Source organism: Diadema antillarum, unplaced genomic scaffold (assembly GCF_040938485.1).
Source record: "Diadema antillarum isolate AM-2024a unplaced genomic scaffold, OU_Dant_1.0 seq00001312_RagTag, whole genome shotgun sequence".
Taxonomy (NCBI): domain Eukaryota; kingdom Metazoa; phylum Echinodermata; class Echinoidea; order Diadematoida; family Diadematidae; genus Diadema; species Diadema antillarum.
In genome coordinates this window covers 70,642-92,372 of record NW_027272085.1, presented here as the reverse complement: position 1 = coordinate 92,372, position 21,731 = coordinate 70,642, and the positions used below count along the sequence as shown (strand labels likewise).

The following is a 21,731-nucleotide window of genomic DNA, read 5'->3' as shown; positions in this document are numbered from 1 at the left end:
TGATGATCAATCAGACAAATTGAATTACTTTTTGCAATGTACCTGTCATCATACCTGCTTACAAGCAAATATTTTGAAACCCCACTAGTGATCAGATTAATTCAAAGCAGAATTACCAAAAATACTCGTGATAAAACATCTTGTTCATGGTGCTTCACTTTATTGATTGTACATGTACAACCATATGTAGCTCGAACAAAACAGAAAGATGCTAACCTGATGTGCAACTTTACTAGAGGAGAGGCTCCCTTCTGCATCTGGTTGACAAATTGCCCTTCATCAATGTAAATTAACACCGATTATTCAGTGTTTAGTGGTAGCCATGATAAAAATCATGGACAAGTACAAACTCCGGTTGGACTCAAACCAATGACCTCCTAATTGCTAGACAGGCATCGTATCCACTAAAATACCAAGCTTCCACCCAACAGCCAGTGATGGTTCTGATCCAGCATAGCAGTGAGTACAGTGCACTCCCGTTATAACGAAATGCTCGGGACCGCCAGTTTTCTTTCGTTATAACGAAATTTCGTTATAACCAAACAAATACAATATAGGCCTATAACGAAAACAAGGAAATCATGTATATATATCATATTCTGTTTGCTGAATACTCATCAGACACTGGAAAGCTATGTGAAATGTGATGGGATAACTGTATTACAATAATAAACGCAAGTTCCCTTAAATTCAGAAACTGTGCGTGACACAAAGGAGCGAACACACAGTGGTGTGAAGCGTTCACCCATGCAGAGACACTATAAATGGTTGTTCCACTACGTATTTTCGAAAGCAATTCGAATTTCATTATAACGGAGCACATTTCTTTTGTTTTTCTTTGTCTGTGGCGCTCGGAAAAGACTTCGTTATAACGGAAATTTCGCTCTAACCGTGTTCGTTATAAGCGAATTTTGTACCATATACTTTAATGGTGATAATTTTGGGACCAGAAGATTTACTTCGTTATAATGAAATTTCTTTATAACCTTGTTCGTTGTAACGGGAGTGCACTGTACTGTGTAATTCTTCAAAATAACTGTACTTACATTGGTGAAGGACAATTTGTCAGTCACTTGCATTAAGAACAACTCAACACAAGAATCATTACTTTGAACAGACTCCCAAATCTGAAATATCTCATATAAAGGATGGATTTGGTCATATCTATTTGAATGTTTGATTACCCCTCACAGATCACAGACAACTCAGAGAATGTCTTCAGTCTGGAGCTGGGAGAAGTGGGGGACTTGGACCAGGCCCAGAAAGAGATCGTCTCCAAGAACATGATCAACCACCTGCGCAGACTGGCATCAGAAAGAGACGACTACTCAGAGGTGAGACCACAATCCAATCCAATCCAATCCAATCCAATCCAATCCAATCCAATCCAATCCAATACAATACAATACAATACAATACAATACAATACAATACAATACAATACAATACAATACAATACAATACAATACAATACAATACAATACAATACAATACAATAATTAATTTGTACAGTGCTCTTACAAGCTATAAGTTGTTTCGTAGCACTTTACATCACATCATCATCTCGTCAGTAGTGCATTATACATGATGTACTTTGCTGTGCTGCAACAAAGAAAAATGTCCGCCTAATTTTCTTTGAAACGTATACTGTATACGCTATAATTTTCGCGTACATAAATTTTCGCGAATTGCCGCTGTCACACATTTTCGCGAGTGGTTAAATTCGCGAGTGGGGGACCAGAGAAAATATGAAGTGGCAAAGAAAGTGTGAATTTTCAACTTACTAGCAAATAGGAATGATACTAGTTATACACTGCATGAAAAAGACTTGCCAAACTCTGCGAACTAGTAAGTTAGAATTCAACATTTTTGAAGTGGTTTAGTCCATCGCTCTAGATTTCTGACGAGTGGTCCCCTTGCGATAATGGATTGGCTCTCTACAGTATTCGTAAGTAGACGTGGACGTGCGTAAACAAGCTTAACCAGTATGGTCTGTTAGGTAAGCCGTGACATGGTATACTAGTACTGAAATGTTCGTATCATCAAGGCAAGGGATTCATTTTGGAAGGTAATATTTTCGCGTGTTGTTAATTTCGCGAATAGCTCCCGACTCGCGAAATTCGCGAAAATAAAACCCCCGCGAAATATATAGCGTATACAGTATACCAAAACAATTCTAAATCTATAAACAAGAACAACTTATCAAAATTAATTCACCATAACAAAAACACATTGACTGTGCCAAAGGGGCAAAGGATGCAGGAACCTCCTACTAACACCCATACTGCAGTGCGGGGATACGTCTGTTCTGTCTGTTCCATTTGTTCCATTGGCAGACCAATCAATACCACCATCTCATCCCCTGATGATGCACTGGTACTGTAATTGCCAAACAGATCTTCCATTGGTTTGTTCATAGACCACAGACATGCAGGTTTTAGGTCATTGATCCTGCAGCCACTCTTCCCCTTCTATACCCATATAGGCCTATATCATCAATGCAAAAATGTGTCAACCTTTGATGATTAACTTCATTTCAAAAGATCATAGTTTCCTTTGTGAATTTTGAATTCATTTTAAATGTAAAACCCTTAATGAAGACAAGTACATACCAAGTATGCATATGGGTATGAGACACGATAATGTTATGACTTTATCTAATTTGCATACATGTGGACTTACAAACATATCTTGATTAGAGTGCTTTTTACTTTTAGTGTCCTATCCCCCCTCTCCCCCCCCCCCCCCCTTCATATCTTGTTCCAGATGTGCTGCTAATCATTTCGACTCGACTCTGCATAAACAGTGTGAATTGCTCTTGGGCTATAATTTATATAAAATCAAAGTTTGATTAAAAAAATAGGAGAGATGTGTGTATGTGTTGATAATGGAAATGGCACATGAGGTATAGGGTTTGGGAAAGGACGTAAAGAACAGAAAAAAAAAATCAGTCATGACAGAATCACGTAGAAGACATTACAGAGAGACAAAGCTTTGGAAAATCCAGTGGGTGAAGAACTTGGGAAAGATTAATGTGAATCTTGGACTCTGAGTGCTGATGATCAAACCATCGTTTTGTTCAGAGGTTTGCAATTATTGCAGTTGAATCGCGGCCGTGACTTCAGCGCCCAAAGCTGATTGATTGTTTCCTGGCTGCTGTCCGACTAAATGCAGCGATTGCGACTAGCCGTTACAATCATTGCAGTTCTGGTCTGAGAAAAATTGGAACCCAGAATAATAATGGTGGTGCATATGGGTTGGCATTGAGCCCAAGGGCTGTGCCTAGGACTGTCTCCATATGCTAGGACATTAATGTTAGAAATGTACACAACCACCACCACACTATGGATATATGGTCTACTGGGAGAATGAAAAAATGCAAGGATTCTGAAATCCCTTGTACTAGGTTTGTGAGATTTCAGCTATGTTTTGTAGGAAATGTAAACCAAACTTGCTTTTTTGCCAGTCTGCATGAGGTCAGAGTCCATTTTCCCTTTTCAGTTTACAAGCATGTTTTTGGTTATGGTTCTTGTTTTGGTTTTGTTTTGTTTTTGTCTGCCATGGACCATTTGCAGTGGCATACACTGTTGTAAAGTTGCATGTAACAGGAGTGTGACAAACTGCCTGGGCTTGTTATATCCCGATATTAAAGTTGCTGTGTAGAGCTGAAGCGGATCGATGAGTCGTAGGAAGTTTAGGGGGAGTGTTTGGATTGTCAGCTGATGTTCCATGTTCAGTGCATACAGTAGGGAGCCTATGTCCGATCCATCCATTGCCCGTGGCAAATCAAGTCTTTGAAGCATGGAAAACCCAATTTACATGATTAAATTCGTAGGATTAGGATTTTCATTCCAATTATAGGACTGCACGAAATTGGATGGTGTGTCTTGTCTGATCCAATGATATCATGCTTCATAAATGGAGGCAAGGACAAAAATGTGCTGCAGAAAATTTCACTCATCAATGCTACTTCACTAAAGGCAGGTGATTTTTTTTTCTTCACATAATGAATTTGATGGATATTGTGGAGATGCTTTTATATTGGCAAATTTTCCAAGTCATTTGGTTGTGTGAAATTAGCAACAGGCCAGAGCATCGTGTCCATAGATATATAGATCATGCAATGTGCATATATTTACATATTGCCAGTGTGGTACAGAATTAAAACTTCAGACTACTGTTTCATATAGATGTTTGTCGGTGTGATTCTTAGTGAGCTTACTGACTCAGGAAGTTGTCTTACAAACCCCAATTCGTGAAAAGTTACACTGTACACTCGCAGATTAAACTACAGGCATAGAGGCATACAGAGTAATAGTGACATGCTGTTTTTGCTATGACTTAAAACTGAGCAGGTCTTTATTTCTCATTATTCCGTTCTGTTCTTATGGTTGTCTGTCTGTCTATGTCTCTGTCTGTCTCTTTCTCTCCAGCTATCTGTCTACTTATGGTTATCCATCTCTCTCTCTCTCTCTCTCTGCTGAATTAAAGTGTATGCTGAAGGAGTTGTGTTCCCCCAGCCTTGTGGCTTTTCCTTAGTCCCATGCATGATTCATGACATGCTGCCTCGCTGCAGCAGTATAGTGGCTCAAGTGAATTGCCCTTCCCTGTCAGGTAGATTGAAACCCTCTGTCCATGTAAAGTACCACACTTCCCAGCATCACCAGCACATCAGTAAAAATCTAAGCATAGACTTCACATGCACGTCTGTCAAAGAAGGGTCTTGGACGAAAGAACTCGTCGGCGGTCACGTTTCTGAAATACATTTCTAAATTCTGGAATTAAAGAGTGTTTAGCGTTTTTACAAAAAGGAAGGCTTATTATACATATGATATACTAGGCATGCTTTATGTCATAGCAAATCAACCTCTGACAGGCTTAAATTTGTCTCAAGTATTCAGCATCCTCTCTCTGCCTAGACTTCAAATAATTATCAGGAATTAGCTTTGTAGATAATCAGTGTTAAGTGTCATATGTGACTTCATACTAACACATCACAATAAACAATAGGGGCGTTAGCTTCTGTGGCTTGTTAAGTACTGCGACATAATCAGAATAAATTAAAAATAATGTCACTGACATGGTTTCCTCCGCTCCTTTAACTTAATTGGCTGAAAATAATCAGGCATCTGTCTAGTCGGAAAACAGGACTGAGAAATCATGCCATTTCTAAGTCGTCATTTGACTCCGTACGTTGCAGTAATTCACAGGGTTTCTTGTCTCGCAGGAACCATGTCTCGGTTGATAATCCAATATCCGCTGAAGATCATGTTTGCATTCAGACAAATGTGATTTCTGCCATTGCTCCCTGAAAGTTGCACCTCAGTTTAGTGTTTTTCAAGGGTCATGCTCAACAACATGGATATTTCTTCTCTGTGTTTGTCTGCTATATAAGTGCCAAGACTATGGGGGAATAAAAAGAGTGTTTTCACCTTGCATTCCTACCATTTGCATAATTTTCTTTGTCTTTTTTTTTTTTTGGGGGGGGGGTTTCATTTCATTTATGTAGGATGTACGTTTCCATATTTGCTGTGGATATTTCATCAGTTAGGATGCCATTCACAGTGAGATACAGACACTTCTGTCCCATGAACCAACAATGTATAGTAAATGTGCCTACACATACCAAGGCCAACTCTTATTACCTCCTATCATGTATGTTTTACTGTATATCTCAACTACATGATCACAGAAAGGAGAGAGTGGATGCATAGATTTATGATCTCCTAAATCTGTAATAGATTTTGTTTTGCTTCCTTTCTGTTGCGCTCATTTCACAGTCATGACAGAACTCGTTTTGACTACCGGTACCTCAGACCATTGCTTAAGTGGTAATTACGTGTAGAGAAATACTCTGTCTCATGTTTACACTGCAATGTTGTCATTATCTCGTAGAAACCGAAACAAGCCTAAGATTAGCATTCCCTTGTTTGGTTCTGTGATAGCTTACATATTTTGATTTAGGCGTTCTTTCATGTACAGTGTTTTGAGAGTTTAGTGTGAAGACAGGGAATAGTTTTAATGTTAGTAAAGTGAAGAATAGTCTCTTTTAATGATAGAAACTGTGAATCATGATCTAATGCCCCCATAGTAGGAGCTGGTTGGTGCATCCATTAGTCCCACATACCCATATTTTGAATTAAAACAGAAATGTTCAGTGGATCTTCCTGGTTCAAGGCCCAGGTGTACTACTTGAGGTGTAGTTGCACTGCGTAGATTTAGGCAAATTAAACATTGTACCTGAAGGTCCAGCCTCAAAGATCACTGAAATTTGGAGAGAGAAAAAAAACCCGCATTAGATATTTTCTTATGTAACTTCAAAGAGAATAATCCAGTAGTAATGCAATTTGGTAGAAAGGATAGAAATTGACTTACAGTTATTCACAGATCAGTAAATGTCAAATTTTATATCGTATGACAAAAGAAAAAGATCAAAGTTTAGGGTAAAAAAGCTCACTCCACTTTTTCCCATTAGAATCGTTACTTCCAGTCATTACTTCACCTAAGAGTGTCCAGGGATGATTAAGTTGGTTGACAGGTTTGAAATAACTAAATAAACTGAACATAGTAGGTTATGACAGTATAAACTTGTCAAAAGTCACTGTACTTTTGTGACCAATTCTCTAGGCGTAAGTTCAGCTTTAAATATCTAGTGGTAGTATTATCTGGTACAAGGGGGGGGGGGGGATAGAAATGAATAAACAGTTAATATGCCACTAATGACAGGGATAAAATATTGAAGTTCAAGGTCAAAGGTTTCCCAAATTTAGCCATCCTGTTATTTGTGTGTGTGTGTGTGTGTGTATGTGTGTGTGTGTGTGTGTGTGTGTGTGTGTGTGTGTGTGTGTGTGTGTGTGTGACTGTAATTGCACTGTAGTCTGTGTTCCAATGATAGTGATATATCGTGCAGTAGATATTGTAATAACTTGGAAAATATGCTCTTTGTGCAGAGCAGGTAGAAATGTAATTTGTTACTAGTAGTGTCTCGTCAGGGGTTTTAAGTCGGCTGATAGATCAAGAATAGCCCAGGAAACAGTCAATTGCCAGCTGAGAGCTGCCACTACATCCATAGTGTTTAGGCAATGGGTACTAGTAGGTCGTAAATTGTCAGGGGGGAGTGCAGGTCCATTTCTATTCCACTGGTGATTTATGCGGCCATATTGTCAGGCAGTTAACTCTGGATTGTCTCCCCAGGTGCCTGTTGGTGATATGTAGGTGTCTTCATCGTGGCATTTATCACCAGCTTCTACTGTGTTTTTGTATATAGGACTTAGATCTGCTGCAAGATTACAGAAGGTAGATGGATGTGGATGGCAAGATGCAACAGTGTGAAGAACATATTATCAACAAAAGTAAAATCACTTTTTTATCATGGATGATAAACCAGTATGTGTGCATATAAACCATACCATAATGCTTTCCATAAAGGCTTGGTTAATCGAAGCAAGCTAGGAGGGTTAATGTAACAAAATGTAGATCATAAATATGCATACTTACATTTTTGGGTTTATCGCTGTGTTGTGTGTGTGTGTGTGTGTGTGTGTGTGTGTGTGTGTGTGTGTGTGTGTGTGTGTGTGTGTGTGTGTGTGTGTGTGTTTGTATGTGTATGTGGCACATGTCTTGTCCAAAATTATGTTTGAAATAAACTTCCTGTCCTTCTACAGGCCTCCTTCATTGTGACTAGTATACCCGTGAATCATGCCTATGTACAGTGCACTTTGTCTGTTCTGTTGGGGCTCTAAAATCACTGTAGGGCAGTGGACATAGCCAAGACCACAAAATGACTGCTGAACTAAGTCCTGAGCTAGTGCATATCACGCTATTCCACTGAAATTTGTTACACTCCTCACAAGTTTGCAGATGTAACCTGTGCATAGTTTCCTCCTTGTTGTCAATAATACTTTCTGTGTTTTGTATTCAAGTACCTCAAGCTCTCCCAGTCATAGAAATTACCCCACTGTGACAGGTGTTACAGGTGTGTGCTGCACCAACCCCCCCCCCCCCCCCCAAGACAGAAACACACCCAACTTTCCTTCCTTTAGTCACATAATTCATTCTCCATCTTATTTGAGAGGTGCACTCAATGGAAGGTGGGTTGGGTTGAGGGTGAAAGTGGATGTTGTTAAAGGGTGTGTACAGTTCTGGTCGAGGTGTAGATTTAGCTTTTAACATTTTGCGAGATATTCAGAAACCACTCTATGAGATGTCAAAGAGCATGCAGTTCTAAGGGGTATCAAAAGTTTATTCGATGAAAATCTGTTTTGAAATGGCTGAGATATCCAAAAACAAGGTGAAACAAAGAGATCCTAATAAAGTTGGGCCATGTCGCCTTTTATTATTAGCACTTTTTTTGGATATCTCAGCCATTTGAAAACCAATTTTCATCAAATAAACGTTGAATCCTTCTGAAAATATGATGCTCTTTCATATTTCATAAGAGGCTTTTCATTATCTCACTTAGGAATGTTCAAAACATGAATCCCTACCTCAACCAGTACTGTACAGTCCCTTTAACATTCCTTTCACTTTATGTGCCTCCCATGGGGCCAATGTGCTCTGCTCATCAAAGCCAGATGCTGACACTTTCTCCTCTTGCAAAAGGTTCTTCGTTTGAGCGTGACTGGCATAGACAGGACTCGATGACATTGTTGAAAGAAAGCCGCTTGGTAAAGTCACTGCATGTTTTTCCCCCCTGTGACTTACAGAGCGAGTGATTTGGTGAAAAAAAATTTTCCCTCTGAATTCATCATACAAATTTATTATGATATTCATAAATTGTTAGCTTGACAGGCTATCATCTCGGTACCTCCTTTTGATTCAGGGAAAGTCATATTTGATTTCCTCTCCCTGGTAAGGTGCAGGGGGTGTGCAGAGTCTGAGGTGTCAGTGACAAGTTTTAGTACCTAATGTCTCACTCACTCATTCTGTCATTCAAACAGCTAATTTAATTGAGTTTGATTTGTTTAATGTGCCTTCTAAAAAGGCAATGAAAGCTTGAAAGCAAGCAACCACAGAACCAATGATTTTAAGTCAACGAGAGACCTCATAACTGATAGTGCCTTATCCATTGAGCCACAACAGCCCCTCTGAATCAAATCAAATCAAATCAAATCAATCAATCAATCAATCAATCAATCAATCAATCAATCAATCAATCAATCAATCAATCAATCAATCAATCAATCAGTCAATTAGTCAGTCAATCAGTCGATCAATCAATCAGGTAATCAATTGATCAATCTATCAGTCTGTCATGCTTCCATGAAAGTTACAGACTTTCTCAGAAAACTGCCACAACAATTCCTCCCAAACATCATTATTTTGATATGTTGTTTGCTCTGTTCAATTTTCTTCCATCCTAGACCATAGTGGAGCTGAGCCAAGAGAAAGAGTATTTCCAGTCCCAGGCTGAAGGGCGTGGCCTCTCTTCTCCGTCCCCGTCCCTGACCAGCCCGGGGACGGACAAGCGGCACGTTACGGTGGAGCTGGCGGAGACCAAGGCCAAGCTGAGGAGACTGCGACAGGATCTGGAGGAGAAGAACGAGATGGTGCTGGAGTACAAGGAGGAGGTGGAGAAGTACAATGCCACACTCCAGAAACTCAGGCAGGAGGTATAATGCTAGTCCCAAATAAACTTGTTTTTTCAACTTATTCTTGTTTTGTGTTGTTTGAAGGTCAACTTATTCTTGTTTGTTTGTTTTTTCAACTAAGAAAGACAACGATATATTACTTGATTTTTCCTTCAGCTTCATGAGAAGGTGGACCTTCAGACCCAACCAGAAAGACCTTGTCTCCTGGTTTCCTCCCAAATATTGACATCCATTCTCTTCTAGCTATTTTCACCCACGGTTGTCTTGCTATTCTACAAGCAGTAGATTATATGTTGCATACTTCTTTAGTAATTTTTAGTTGATGTGTCTTTCTCTGAAGATGAGCATAGTCCTTGTCCTGTGTTATGTGTTCTGGTTTTTTTCTCTCTCTCTTGTTGGCTACAGCAGGATTCTATTATGTACTTGACAATCAAGACTAGACAATACCTTATCTGATGATCCAACATCCTGTGTTGATATGACTGCTCAGTAACTTGTAGTAGTTGATGAAAAGTATTAAAAGAGCATGTTTTGCCTTTACAAAAGAAGAAGTAAAGATTTACATTTAGTAGTCATAAGTTGCTCTAGGGAGTATGTGATACATGATAACAAACATGAAAAAACTAGTGATCCAAAGACATGCAGTTTAGCATCTCGCTTTTCATGTCTTCCATTGGACGTCCAGAACCTAGAGCTGACCCAGGATGCGCGGTCAGCGAGGGGCCTACCGGGATGAGCTGGACGTGTGGAAGGAGAAGGCAAGCAAGGCTGAGAAGTATGAGAACGAGATCGCCAAGTATCGGGAGAAACTCAATGAACTGGAATACCTCAAGAAACGGGTAGAGGTAAGCTGGGTGGTTAATAAAACCAGTGCATTAAAGACAAGGAAGGATGATTCTGTTGTGACAACTGTGAATGGATATTGTTTGCTGTAGCACTTTGTAAGTGAGATCATGATAGACCAAGAGAACCAAAAAAGACACATTTGCTCATTTAAGTTTCATCACCTCGGTTGCCAAAAGAGAAATACAGGTTTTGTGCCAGGTGTTGAATAGGACATGAAATTTTATATTCCTGATGTGTATTGTGCCATCTTTGGCACCTATATCCAGTGCTTATCAAAATGAATGAATTACAAAATGAAGTTGAGAATGTTGTCAGGAAATGACAAAGTGTAGCCACCTTGATGAAAGAAATAGAAAGAATTTGGAGAAGTGTGTCAATCCACATAGAATGCCCATCCCCCAAATATGTTTTTGATCTACTTTGTGTGAAAACTAACAGGAACTGAAGGAGGACAATACAGTGCTGCTGGAGACCAAGTCATTGCTGGACGAACAGCTGACCGCAGCCAATGAGAAGATCGACCGTGGCCACCTGGCGGAGGCCGAATGCCTCAAGCTCAAGGCCCAGGTGGAGACGTTTGAGGAGGAACGCGACGTGGACCGAGCCAAGATAGCGGAACTGGTGGAAGAGGTCTCAAGACTAAGCCTTGACCACAAGCAGAGCCTCAACGAGTCTGCCATCCTAGGCGTTGAGCTGGAAAAGGCCAAACTCAGCACATCTGGTAGGCATTTTCTCCATAGATATGACTTGTGAGAAGGTGTTTGAGTAGTAATTGCTCTGGGAAGACAAAGTATGCCGAGAATTCAGGAGTATCAGAATGTTGATAATGTGCTATGTTCTCTGACAGATTAACAGCAGTTTGGACAAAATGTTTAAATCCTTTGTCTTCAGTTTCAAGGAACTGAAGTTAAGTCACTTTTTAATCTCCTTTATTTGTTTCTGTTGCAGCTGTCAATTCCCTGTCGGCGGAGTGCAACGACAGTGCCTCCAGCAAAGTGCTCAAGTTGGAGAAGGAGAACCAGCGTCTGCAGCATGAGGTAGAGACTCTAAAGGAGTCTGCCGTGACGGAGGCACAGGGGAGGCTGATGGAGGTGGAGAAGGAGAACCAGAGGCTCAGCCGCAAACTGGAGAAAATCCAGGTGGCAAGCTCAAAGGACCTCCAGGACCACCTGGAACTGGAACAGGAGAACAGCACACTGAAGCGGGAGAAAAAGGCCTTGGAGGAAACAATTGTGACCGTCAAGGAGAACTCGGAGAGACTAGACAAGGAGTGGGACATGGAGAAAGATCAGCTGGAGAGGACTATTGAGACGCTGAGAGAGCGCAACAAGAAGGATGTTGACCAGAGGATACAGGATGTGGAGAAGGAGAACAGGAAACTCCTGGAGGACACAATGGAGAGCCAGAGCAAGCTCTCCAAGGCGGAACACGACAACAGGCAACTTCAGAAGTCATATGAGCGGTTGAAGGAAAGGACAGACAGGATTGATGAACTTGAAAAGAGAAACGAGGAGATGGAACTGGAGAAGGAGAAGCTGACACGCAACATCGAGACGCTGAAGCTGATGTGCGAGAAATTCGACGAGGTGGAGAAGAGCAACGCGGAGCTGGAGGTGGAGAAGAGCAAGCTGTCCAAGGCGCTGGATTCCAGCAAGGTCAGGATCCAACGCCTGGAGCACATGGAGAACGAGAACGTGCGGTTGAAAGCCGACACGCAGAGACTGCAGCGGTCCCTGGACTCCATGAAGGGGATGGCGACACGCATCACCGAGCTGGAACATGACAAGGAGGAGCAGGAGCGGGACAACAGGCACTTGGAGAAGACCATCAGTGGGCTGAAGGCCCTGCAGGACAAGGCAGGCCAGCTGGAGGTGGAGAACATGAAACTGGAGAGCGAGAAGAAGCGGGTTGAGAAGGTGGTGGAGCTGAACAAGGAGACCATCCAGAAGCTGGAGAGGGAGAACCAAGACCTGGAGACAGAGGTGGAGCGACTGAAGAAGCTGGTGGAGTCACTGAGGTATGGGTATAGTTTAGGAACTGATGAATGTCTACATGTTAATGTGCTACATAATGATACCTAAATATTGGTGTTCTGACATGACACTTTATGGTTATTCACAGCTTTATGTAGCAGTGTATGGAGTGTTATGTCCAGAACACCCATATCAATGGATGGTGAACAGGTCACCAATGACCAGTCACTATCATGGTGCCACGCATACTATGCACTCAAGATGATCAGTGGTCAATATCAGCATTCTTCATCTAAACATAAATGAGTTCACATCTACTTATGGCAGATAAGTCTTTTATATTATGTAACATAGTTGTTTTAGCATTTTTCTTGTTTTTTTTTTCTAGAGATGTGCTGTCAGCCAAGTAAGAATTGCATTAATTGATATATGTACTGTTTTTTTATTATTTCACAGCTTTCATGTTCATGTCTTTTTTTGTTGTTGGTATAACCAGAAGTAATCCTTGGTAGATATATTCTCATTAACAGAATGATACAAATCCATGTGCTGCTTGCCCCTGGGACAACCACAAGTTGCCCCATGGCAAGTGAAATGACAGAGTATTTTGCCTTTAAATCCATGTGATCTTTGCCCTGTCCTGGATCAAACAGGTTGGAGAAAAATACAGAGAGAATATGAATGTCTTTGTCTCAGTTTATAGATCCCTTGAAAACGTCACTGACCGTCATTACCTTGAGGTTAACAATGCTCTTCCCTGAAGAGACCTTAGACTCTGTATAGCATTTCAACTCCTCACTGGTAATCATGTTTTATGATAGCCTTTTCACAGCAGCTGACATATTATCTGTAATGCACACCAGCAAGTTTAGATTGGTTGTACAACACTGACACCTTCCTATACAGGAAATGCGGGATCAAATTTCTGATTGACTGTCCCGAAACCAAACCTTGCTTTCTATTTCCTGGTGCGTGTTGAAGACATGCAATCTCATGTTTGGATAAACATGTCTTGATGTTTTTCTGGTTAAAGTATGATACTTGAGTCTTTCTTTTCTCACAGTGAAGTGTATGGCTCTTGTACAAGTTTGTAGAGGAATTGAATATGTATGTGTGCATGTATGTATGTATGTATTTGTATATGTTTATGTATTTATGATTTATTCAGTAAGTATACATACTTTACATTCGACTGTTGGGCGACAAAACTTTGAATCTCAAAAATGTCAAATGTTCAGGAGAGCGAAATACATGGCAGCCAAAGCACTATGACAAATGGGATTGTCTTTCATTTGATGCACCATGGTGCCTTTATATTTGGGGTAAGACAACTAGGAATTGGACAGAACATCACTTTACTGATTGTCTGACAATCAAAAAAAAAAATGATTTTCACCAAAAATTGAGATACAAGGTCTTGTCACACCACCGACAAATGCATCAAGTTTTATGCTGTCTTTAAGTCACAGAGTAGAAGCAGAACTCTGCATTCGCTCAAAGAGTTTTGTGCCTTTGGAGCCTAGATTTAGCCTTAGTTTTAGTTTAGATCTAGTAATGAAGGCTGTTAAACACCTTGTCTGCTGGGCAGAAAAGAAGCTTGCTCTCAGTCCTACAGAAGAGATGTGTAAAATCCTTTATATCCCCTTCCCCCTCCATCTCTCTTCCCCCTCCCCATCCCCATTCCCATCCCCATCCCCTTACCTGATCCCCCCCCCCCAACCCTGCAGGCTGTCTGAAAAGCGGCTGGAGGAACTGGAGAAGGACAACAAGAGCCTGGAGCTGGAGCAGCAGAACCTGTCCAGCGAGAAGCACGCCCTGGAGAAGGAGGCCAAGCGGCTGCGGGGCCTGATGGAGTCCCGTGACCAGCAGCTGGACAAGGCTCATGCCCGCATCAACACCTTGGAGCAGGACAACAAGACGCTGCAGCGCACCGTGGGCCGTAACAAGGGCTCTGGCGACCGCGCCAAGGAGCTGGAGAAGGAGAACAAGGAGCTCCTCAAGCAGTCCACCTTGGACAAGAAAACTCTCGCGACGTTACGTGAGGTGAGAAGGCAATTTGGGAACTATAATGTCAAGTAGTCATAGTTGCATCAGTATTGTAGCAGTAGACTGAAGTAAAGAAAATGTTTGATGCCATAAAGTCTTTGAACATCTAATGACACTGGCCATTTCTCCACAACCGTATTGAACTATTCTGTTCAGTATTACTCGAGAAAATGGTTTAAAATGTGCAGGGTGTGCATCTGTGTGTAACAAAAATGAATTAACCAAATATGAAAAAGTTTATTGATGGATGCCCACAACAAAATTTGACATGTTGCTCACGCTTCAGGGCAGAACAATAGCAACAGGTGTCGGCATTATTTTACATCTTGTCAACTCTGCAGGAGCTTGTGAACGAGAAGATCAAGACCCAGCAGCTGAGCAATGACCTGGAGAAACTGACCTCAGAGCTGGACAGGATTGGCCTGGACAAGGAGAAGTTACTACAGCAGGAGCTGAGCGCTGACGAGAGGTAAGAGAGGATGATCCAACTTTGCCATATACGTGTGTATGTATGCCATATGCATAGCGAGTCTAATTTTTTGCGAATCAGGACTTCCCAATAATTTGATTTCCCAATAATAAGTGAATAGAGAAATGTACGCGTGCACTTTGCATTTATGTCGGGATCAGAGTAAATATCTTTATCATGTTGTTAGATTTGCAATGAACACTAGACTTGAAAAATGAATGAAAATGAAAACTCCTGCCAAATATATGGCATATGGAGTAGACCAATACGTAATGCCTAGTTATGATCAACTGACTATTGTGGGAATAGAAAGATATACTTGAAATTTCAACTGTTGAGGTCAACTGACTATTGTAGGAATAGAAAGATGTGCTTGAAATCTCAACTCTAGGGGTCCATGGTGTGGTAACAATACTGGTGTAAATTTGAATCCACATCAAGTTGTGAACCTTTGTGAACCACAAAAAAAATAAAATAAAAAAATAAAAAAAATCTTTTAAAATCTTGAAATGAATTCACTTTCTGGTGAAGATGTTGGGTATATGTGAATCCCAGCATGAATATTGTAATATGAAGGGCAGAGTATTGTGTACACACAACTTTTTTTTTTTTTTCTCAAGAGACATGACCAATAATTGTGTTTTAATACTTTGATGATCAGTCTTGGGCATGAACTTTTTTTATCATCTAAATCTTACCTGCAGAGATGTTGAACAATGTCTCGGTTATGATATGACAAAAGTATTTCTTGCAGATTTTTAGTTGTGCTTTACCTTAGAGTCACATGGCCTCAATCCTCTATTAATGAATACTGCTCTTCAAACAAGCCTTTGAGGTGTTTTTTTTTTCAATGCCTAACTAATTTTATCACATCAATTTTGAAACTGCAGCACACATTTTTTTTTTTTTTTTTGAGAAGGTGTGTTGCATTACACATGTTAGTGCTGATGCAGATTATCTAATATTTCTTGTTTCAGTCGCTACAAGGCACTAGAGAGTCGAATGGAAGATGCCGTGAAGAAGAGCCTTGTTATTAAAGATGATAAGATTAGCACATTAGAAACCAGGTAAGTGACATTTACCAACTGAATGGTCATCATATTTGTCACATTTATATTGTGTTTGTAGTTGTTGCCTATTAAAAAATAAAGTCTATATTTGCTGATACTAATTATGTCATCCCATTGAAACTTTTGACACCATGGAAAATGTAAATCTCTTCACTAAGTCAGGTAAAGTGACAGGAACAGATTAATGAAAGCATGAGCAAGGCCTCGCATATGATTAGAAACTTTTTACCACACTATTCTCTCTGCATTGTCTAATCTCCCAATCCATGGCCTCCACAGCTACTGATTATAAGGAGACAATTTATCCACTGTATAAAAGATTGAGCATGGGCTGTTTCATGTCTGTCTTGCGAAGTCTCTTACCACCAGACATCCTAGTTGTGCTGCTCTCTGCTCGATCATGCCTCACTAAGTTCCACAGTGTTTCATTCATTGTTTATTCGTGGACATATTTATAACTGTTACTGAAAGGTTTACAGAGGTAAAACCATTTCAGCGCCAGAACTATTTGATCTATCATGAATTCATTTTTTGCATGTCAGTTTACAGTTTGTAGGCAAGACATGCAAGGAAATATTGCTAGGTGATGATGTTCTGGTTTTTATTTGCATAATTTTCGTGCAACTTTCTGTGTCTTGCAGGTTACAAACTACGCTGAACAAGAATCAACAGCTCAGCGAGGAGCTCAAGAAGGTCCAGAAAGAGAAGGAATTAGTAACGATACAGCTCCAAGAAGAAACGAGCAGCGCAAAATCACCGTCGTCCAACACTACGCACGAGGTCAAAGTCAAGTGAGTTCTCGTCATTAGGCCACTTTCAGAAAGTCAAAAAACACATATCAACCTTTGGTCATGAAAGAATATTTCTAACATTCAATCTGTGTCAATAGCCTTTTCTAAACCGGTCTTAATAGTGAAGCAATTGAAACATATGTATTTATTCACAATCAGCACCGTCTCTTTCTTTTAAGCTCACTTGAGCCTTTTCTTTTACACTCACCTGAGCCAAAGTCTCAGTTGACCTTTTGTAATCATTTATCATCGGTCGTCCATCATGCATTCTACGTTTTCATCTTCTTCTTGAAAACCCTATAATGGATTTTCACAAACTTGGCAGGTGGCATCCCTGGGTGGATCAGATGTCAATTTGTTTAAATGGACACCTTGTCCTCCAAATTAATGAATCTGTTAAAATCTTCTCTAAAACCACAAGTGATTGACTAGAAATACTCTGAGTAAATACATGGGTGACTGTACTTTCAAGGTTGTTAATGGTAGGTCCAGGGGTCGGGTGGGGACCGAATTGGGGGCCAATGTTTACATTTTGATCTCTTTTGAAACTGCATAGTCAGATTTCCTAAATTCAATGTACACGACAGGTGTTTTTACCAGTGTGATAGAATATACAAATGGACACCATGCCCAGAGATGCCAACTATTACGGATTTCCCGTAATTGTTACGGGAAATGATCACGATTACGGGAGTACAGAATGTCGCCTCAAAATTACGGTTTTTGGAAGTTCCGATAATGCCCTATCGCCTATGCAGCAATTGCAATATACTAGCAGACTACACACTGTACATGTTTCATTCTCCAGCCGGCCCGCGTTGCCTGGTTGCCCGCATTTGTGTGTGTCGGTGTCTGTGTACTCGACGTGTGTGTTCGTAGCTTCCATTATAGAAAAGCTAGTGTGCGCACACGCAATTCGCTGCTTGCGTACTTTGTACACCGAACGGAAATTCGCGCGCGTGAATCCCTGTCGCCTACGGACCCTGGATGTTTCCATCGATCGCCATGGGATCCCCATGTGTGGCCGGCCGGCTGGGGACCGGAGCGTGAGTACATGTATGTAATAGCTTAGCTACACACTGTAGCCAGCTGCCACTATAGACAGTACCCTATTTCGTTTTGAGTCGGGGTAGAAGCGCTCCGTTGTGCAATGTCTGCTTCTTTTTCTCTACTTCTTCCGTTTTTCCCTTGCCTCCCAAGTACGAAATTATTTTTAGAGTGTTGTGTGTGTTTTTTGTAACGTTATTGCATCATTTTTCTGCAAGGAAGAGGTGAGTTTCTGTTCGTGTACTGATGACGTGCACTGCAGTATGTGCAGGTGAAAAGCGTTCGAACTTTCTTTCCCGAGTATCGTGGAAACTCGATGTATTTCTAGGCCTGTAAAAGGAGATTTCATGTAACAGAATACTTAATAACAAACTATTTTCAGGTCAAAGTGAATTAATTTCCCTTGTTTTGTATCGTTTATTGACGATCTCAAGGATCTCGTCGTAATACCGAATTTCCAATGTGTAGATCCATTTGATTTTCGCGTAGCTTTCGGTGCTGCAAACTTTTGCTAGGGCCTAATCTTACTACAAAACGTATCGTTCTATTTCTGTTGTTTCTCACACCTCGTTTGGTACGATTTCTTCCATTTTATATCACTTTATCCGTTCTCTTTATGCTTTGAAATATTTAAACGTGATTCTTTCAAGTGTCTCGCACTGTTATTTTCGTAATTTTCGTTATTTTCGGCGATTTCTCCGCTTTCGTGCAATACTTTTTCGAATCGAAGCGACGTGTGTTGTCTTTTCTAAATATTTGTGTTGTTGGGAGGTGTTGATACTTTGTATTTGTTATACTTACAATGTATTTATTTTCCTCGGTGTTTATCTCGAGGGACTATGCGTGTTTCTTAATGTTAATAGGAAAAGGCTAAAATGATATGAGTGATGTCTGATGGTGATGATGAAAACCGTATGCTGGTACAAAAAGACGTCTTACTGTGAATGCTGAGCGTACGTGCCGTTCGTTTTATTTCACTTTCCCTCTTATTCTTCTTTCCCCCTTACTCTTCTTTCCCCTCCAAAGAATGATAAAAAAAGAAATTACATACATCTCACAACAAAAAAATCCACGATCTACCAACCTTCGTAAAGTTAAATCTAAATGTTCAATATCAGCAAAGAATAAGGGGAAAGCACAAATGACAATAAATTAGAGGGAAGAGATTGTGAAATACTGAATACACGCAGTCTCTTCGGCTCGAAGAAACTTGACACCCACCCGGCCTCTCCCCTTGTGGAAATTTCCACAAAAACAGGTGCCACACCCAGGTGCGTGCCAGACGAAAGAATGCGCGCACTGGAATAAACAGCGTGTTAGTATCCTGGAAATATCGATCGCAGAACCAGCTCATTAGTTGAATTAAAGGAATCATTGCAAAGATATCGTGATTCTATATCCTTTCTTTTGGCGCATAGTAGGAAACATCAAACAGTCGAATATATTGTACTTAATCGAATATCTTTTTTTACCTGAACAATAGAAAAGGATCGATTAATCAGTCAATTAAAAATGCAATCACGGAAATACTTAGGTCTCGTATGCCCAGACAAATTCACGATTAGGTCCAATGAGATGCAGTCATCACCTGGTTAGACAGCAAAATCATGACAATTAATTTCAGTTCACGCTCATCATAGCTGCTTATTACTTTTCAAAGTTTTGGCTATCAACATTCGTTCGTAGGTGTTTTTTTGTTTGTTTGTTTGTTTTGTATGTTTTTCCTCGTGAAAGACGTAATGACTTTTTCGTATCGAATTTAAACTCCATGTTTACCGTAAACAAGCCATTCAGCTCAGCTATGGCGCATTCGATCCATCGAACTTGCAGTAACCTCTTAGGCAGGAGCACATGGGTCTTTCCTTTAAACTTGAAACTTGAAAGTGAAACCACGTGTTGGCACATTGGCGCAACCACACACAGCGCGGCATTTTTGCGATCTACAGCAGAGTTTCCGATTCCAGTCAGGGTAAAAGAAATTGGAATACTTCGGAAAATACTGATGTTTAAAATCCAGTAAAATGAAAAAGCCTGAAAACAACGCATGATTATGTTTTATAGTAAACAATAGTTGGAAACACCGAAGAGAGTTTTGCATTCGCTCACACAAAAGCTTTCTTGAGAAGATGAAAGGTTCCCCCTCCCCTGCTAGATAGTGGAAGCTTCCATAACCAGCCCAGCAAGTTTCTGGAGGTACATACATGCACTTGTACACATGCATTGCGCGAGAAAGCAATCAATCAACGCTGAACATTGCGTAGTTTGGATTCTTTATCGTGCTGGTGTCCAGCTCGATACTTCGGCATGTGTCGTAATGTTTTGTTTAGAGCCTGTAGGCCTCATAAGTCGACGAGTTTTATTCAAAATAGCAAAAAGAGGGAGATGGCGAAATTACGGATTCTGGTGGAAAAATACGGATTTTGGAGCTGCTGAGTCCGGATTTGTGCTTCCAAAGGTTGGCATCTCTGCATGCCCCCCGTGGAGGCCCTCAAATTCCCCCTCGCCCCCAAGTTTGCTGTGTTCTTGGGTAATAATCAGCAAGAATGTGTTCAAGGTGAACTTGCAATGTGAGCGCAAGACCCCTGGGTCTCTTGTTTCTGTATGGGATTGAAAAGATATTAGATATGTTTTTGCCTGATGATGAATGATGTATCTATTTGTGGCATAGGATGGAACTTGATTGAAGAGATACTCAAACATTGCTGATGTGTATATATAATGCTAAGTTTGTTCCTGTTTTCTGTGATCTATTTCAAAGGCGATCTGACAGTGACCGAGTCCAAGCCAAACAAATTATGCAAATGAAGGATCATCTCGTAGAACTTGAAAGAAAGGTGAGTATGATGAAAGCAGACAAGTGTTTGCTGTGTTTCAAGTTTGATTATCCTCATGTTTTTTCCATGCTTTATGTTGTGTCAAGAAAATGTATGGATTGTGCATTCAATTAGTGCAAAGCTAAGACTCTGTGAATATCAGAGGCTGTTTTTCTGAAGACAGATAGATAATTAACAGTTTGTGGCATTCATATTCTATGCCTTGTTTTCTAAAGCTTTCTTATTCAAATGTGAAGAAAGGAGTGTATTTCATCTTGCCTATGAGTGATGCAGGAAATCAGGGACTGTGATTAAAGTGGAAAAGACTTGTTTTGTGTCTTTGAAGGACACTTCTAGTGAGAATTCATCCGGGGTAATTTGGAACTGGGTGACATTGTCAGGCTAGAGGATGTCTCAATTAGAAGTCAGAAGGGTTACGAATGAGGTCTCATCATGGTAAAGAAAGTGTTTCTCTTTGAAATTATTAGTAGTATTGTTGAACAAGTGCCTCTTCTGCTCCTTTGATGTCTCCTGAATCAGAATGCCACTCTCCTTGCCGAGAATACCAACATCCAGACCCAGGTGCAGAACCTAGAGAAGCAGTCTGACACGCTGCGCTCTGACTGCAAGTCCTCCCAGTCCAAGGTGGAGTCGCTGCAGGATCAGAACATGTCACTCCAGGCACAGAATGCCAAGCTCCAGGTAAATGGCAGTGGCACTCTGCCCGCCCCCTTGTTTGCTTGTGATGCTGCAGTATTGTTTGGTATGCCAGAGCCCTGTTGAACAAATATTGGTAGTAGTTTCACTAGCTGCAATGCCAAACATTGTAGTATCGACTGGTAAGCTGAGGAATGGAGTTTTGCAAGGTGCCATTGATGGTGTTTCCTTGCATTTCAAGTTTTTTTTATAGAAACAAGTCTGATATGTAACAAGCACTTCAGCTGATTTACAACCATGCAATATTAAATATGTGAAGATCCATCTATCTTAAGGTATAAAGCATCTTAAACAACAAACACTCCATGAAGTGTAGTTTTTACTGTCTTAATCCTTAAACTTCAAGAGATACGTCAAAGTACATTCAAT

General features: G+C 40.6%; 1 protein-coding gene across 1 annotated transcript in view; it reads left to right on the top strand.

The window, feature by feature from the left end:
- Positions 1 to 21,731, top strand: part of LOC139708142 (girdin-like) — a 104,150-nt gene that overhangs the window by 55,505 nt on the left and 26,914 nt on the right. The window contains 12 exon segments of the mRNA XM_071620119.1: positions 1,194 to 1,334; positions 9,363 to 9,611; positions 10,276 to 10,311; positions 10,313 to 10,435; positions 10,875 to 11,157; positions 11,385 to 12,453; positions 14,137 to 14,452; positions 14,797 to 14,924; positions 15,902 to 15,991; positions 16,636 to 16,785; positions 20,591 to 20,666; positions 21,186 to 21,347. Coding sequence (XP_071476220.1) covers positions 1,194 to 1,334; positions 9,363 to 9,611; positions 10,276 to 10,311; positions 10,313 to 10,435; positions 10,875 to 11,157; positions 11,385 to 12,453; positions 14,137 to 14,452; positions 14,797 to 14,924; positions 15,902 to 15,991; positions 16,636 to 16,785; positions 20,591 to 20,666; positions 21,186 to 21,347 — 2,823 coding nt within the window.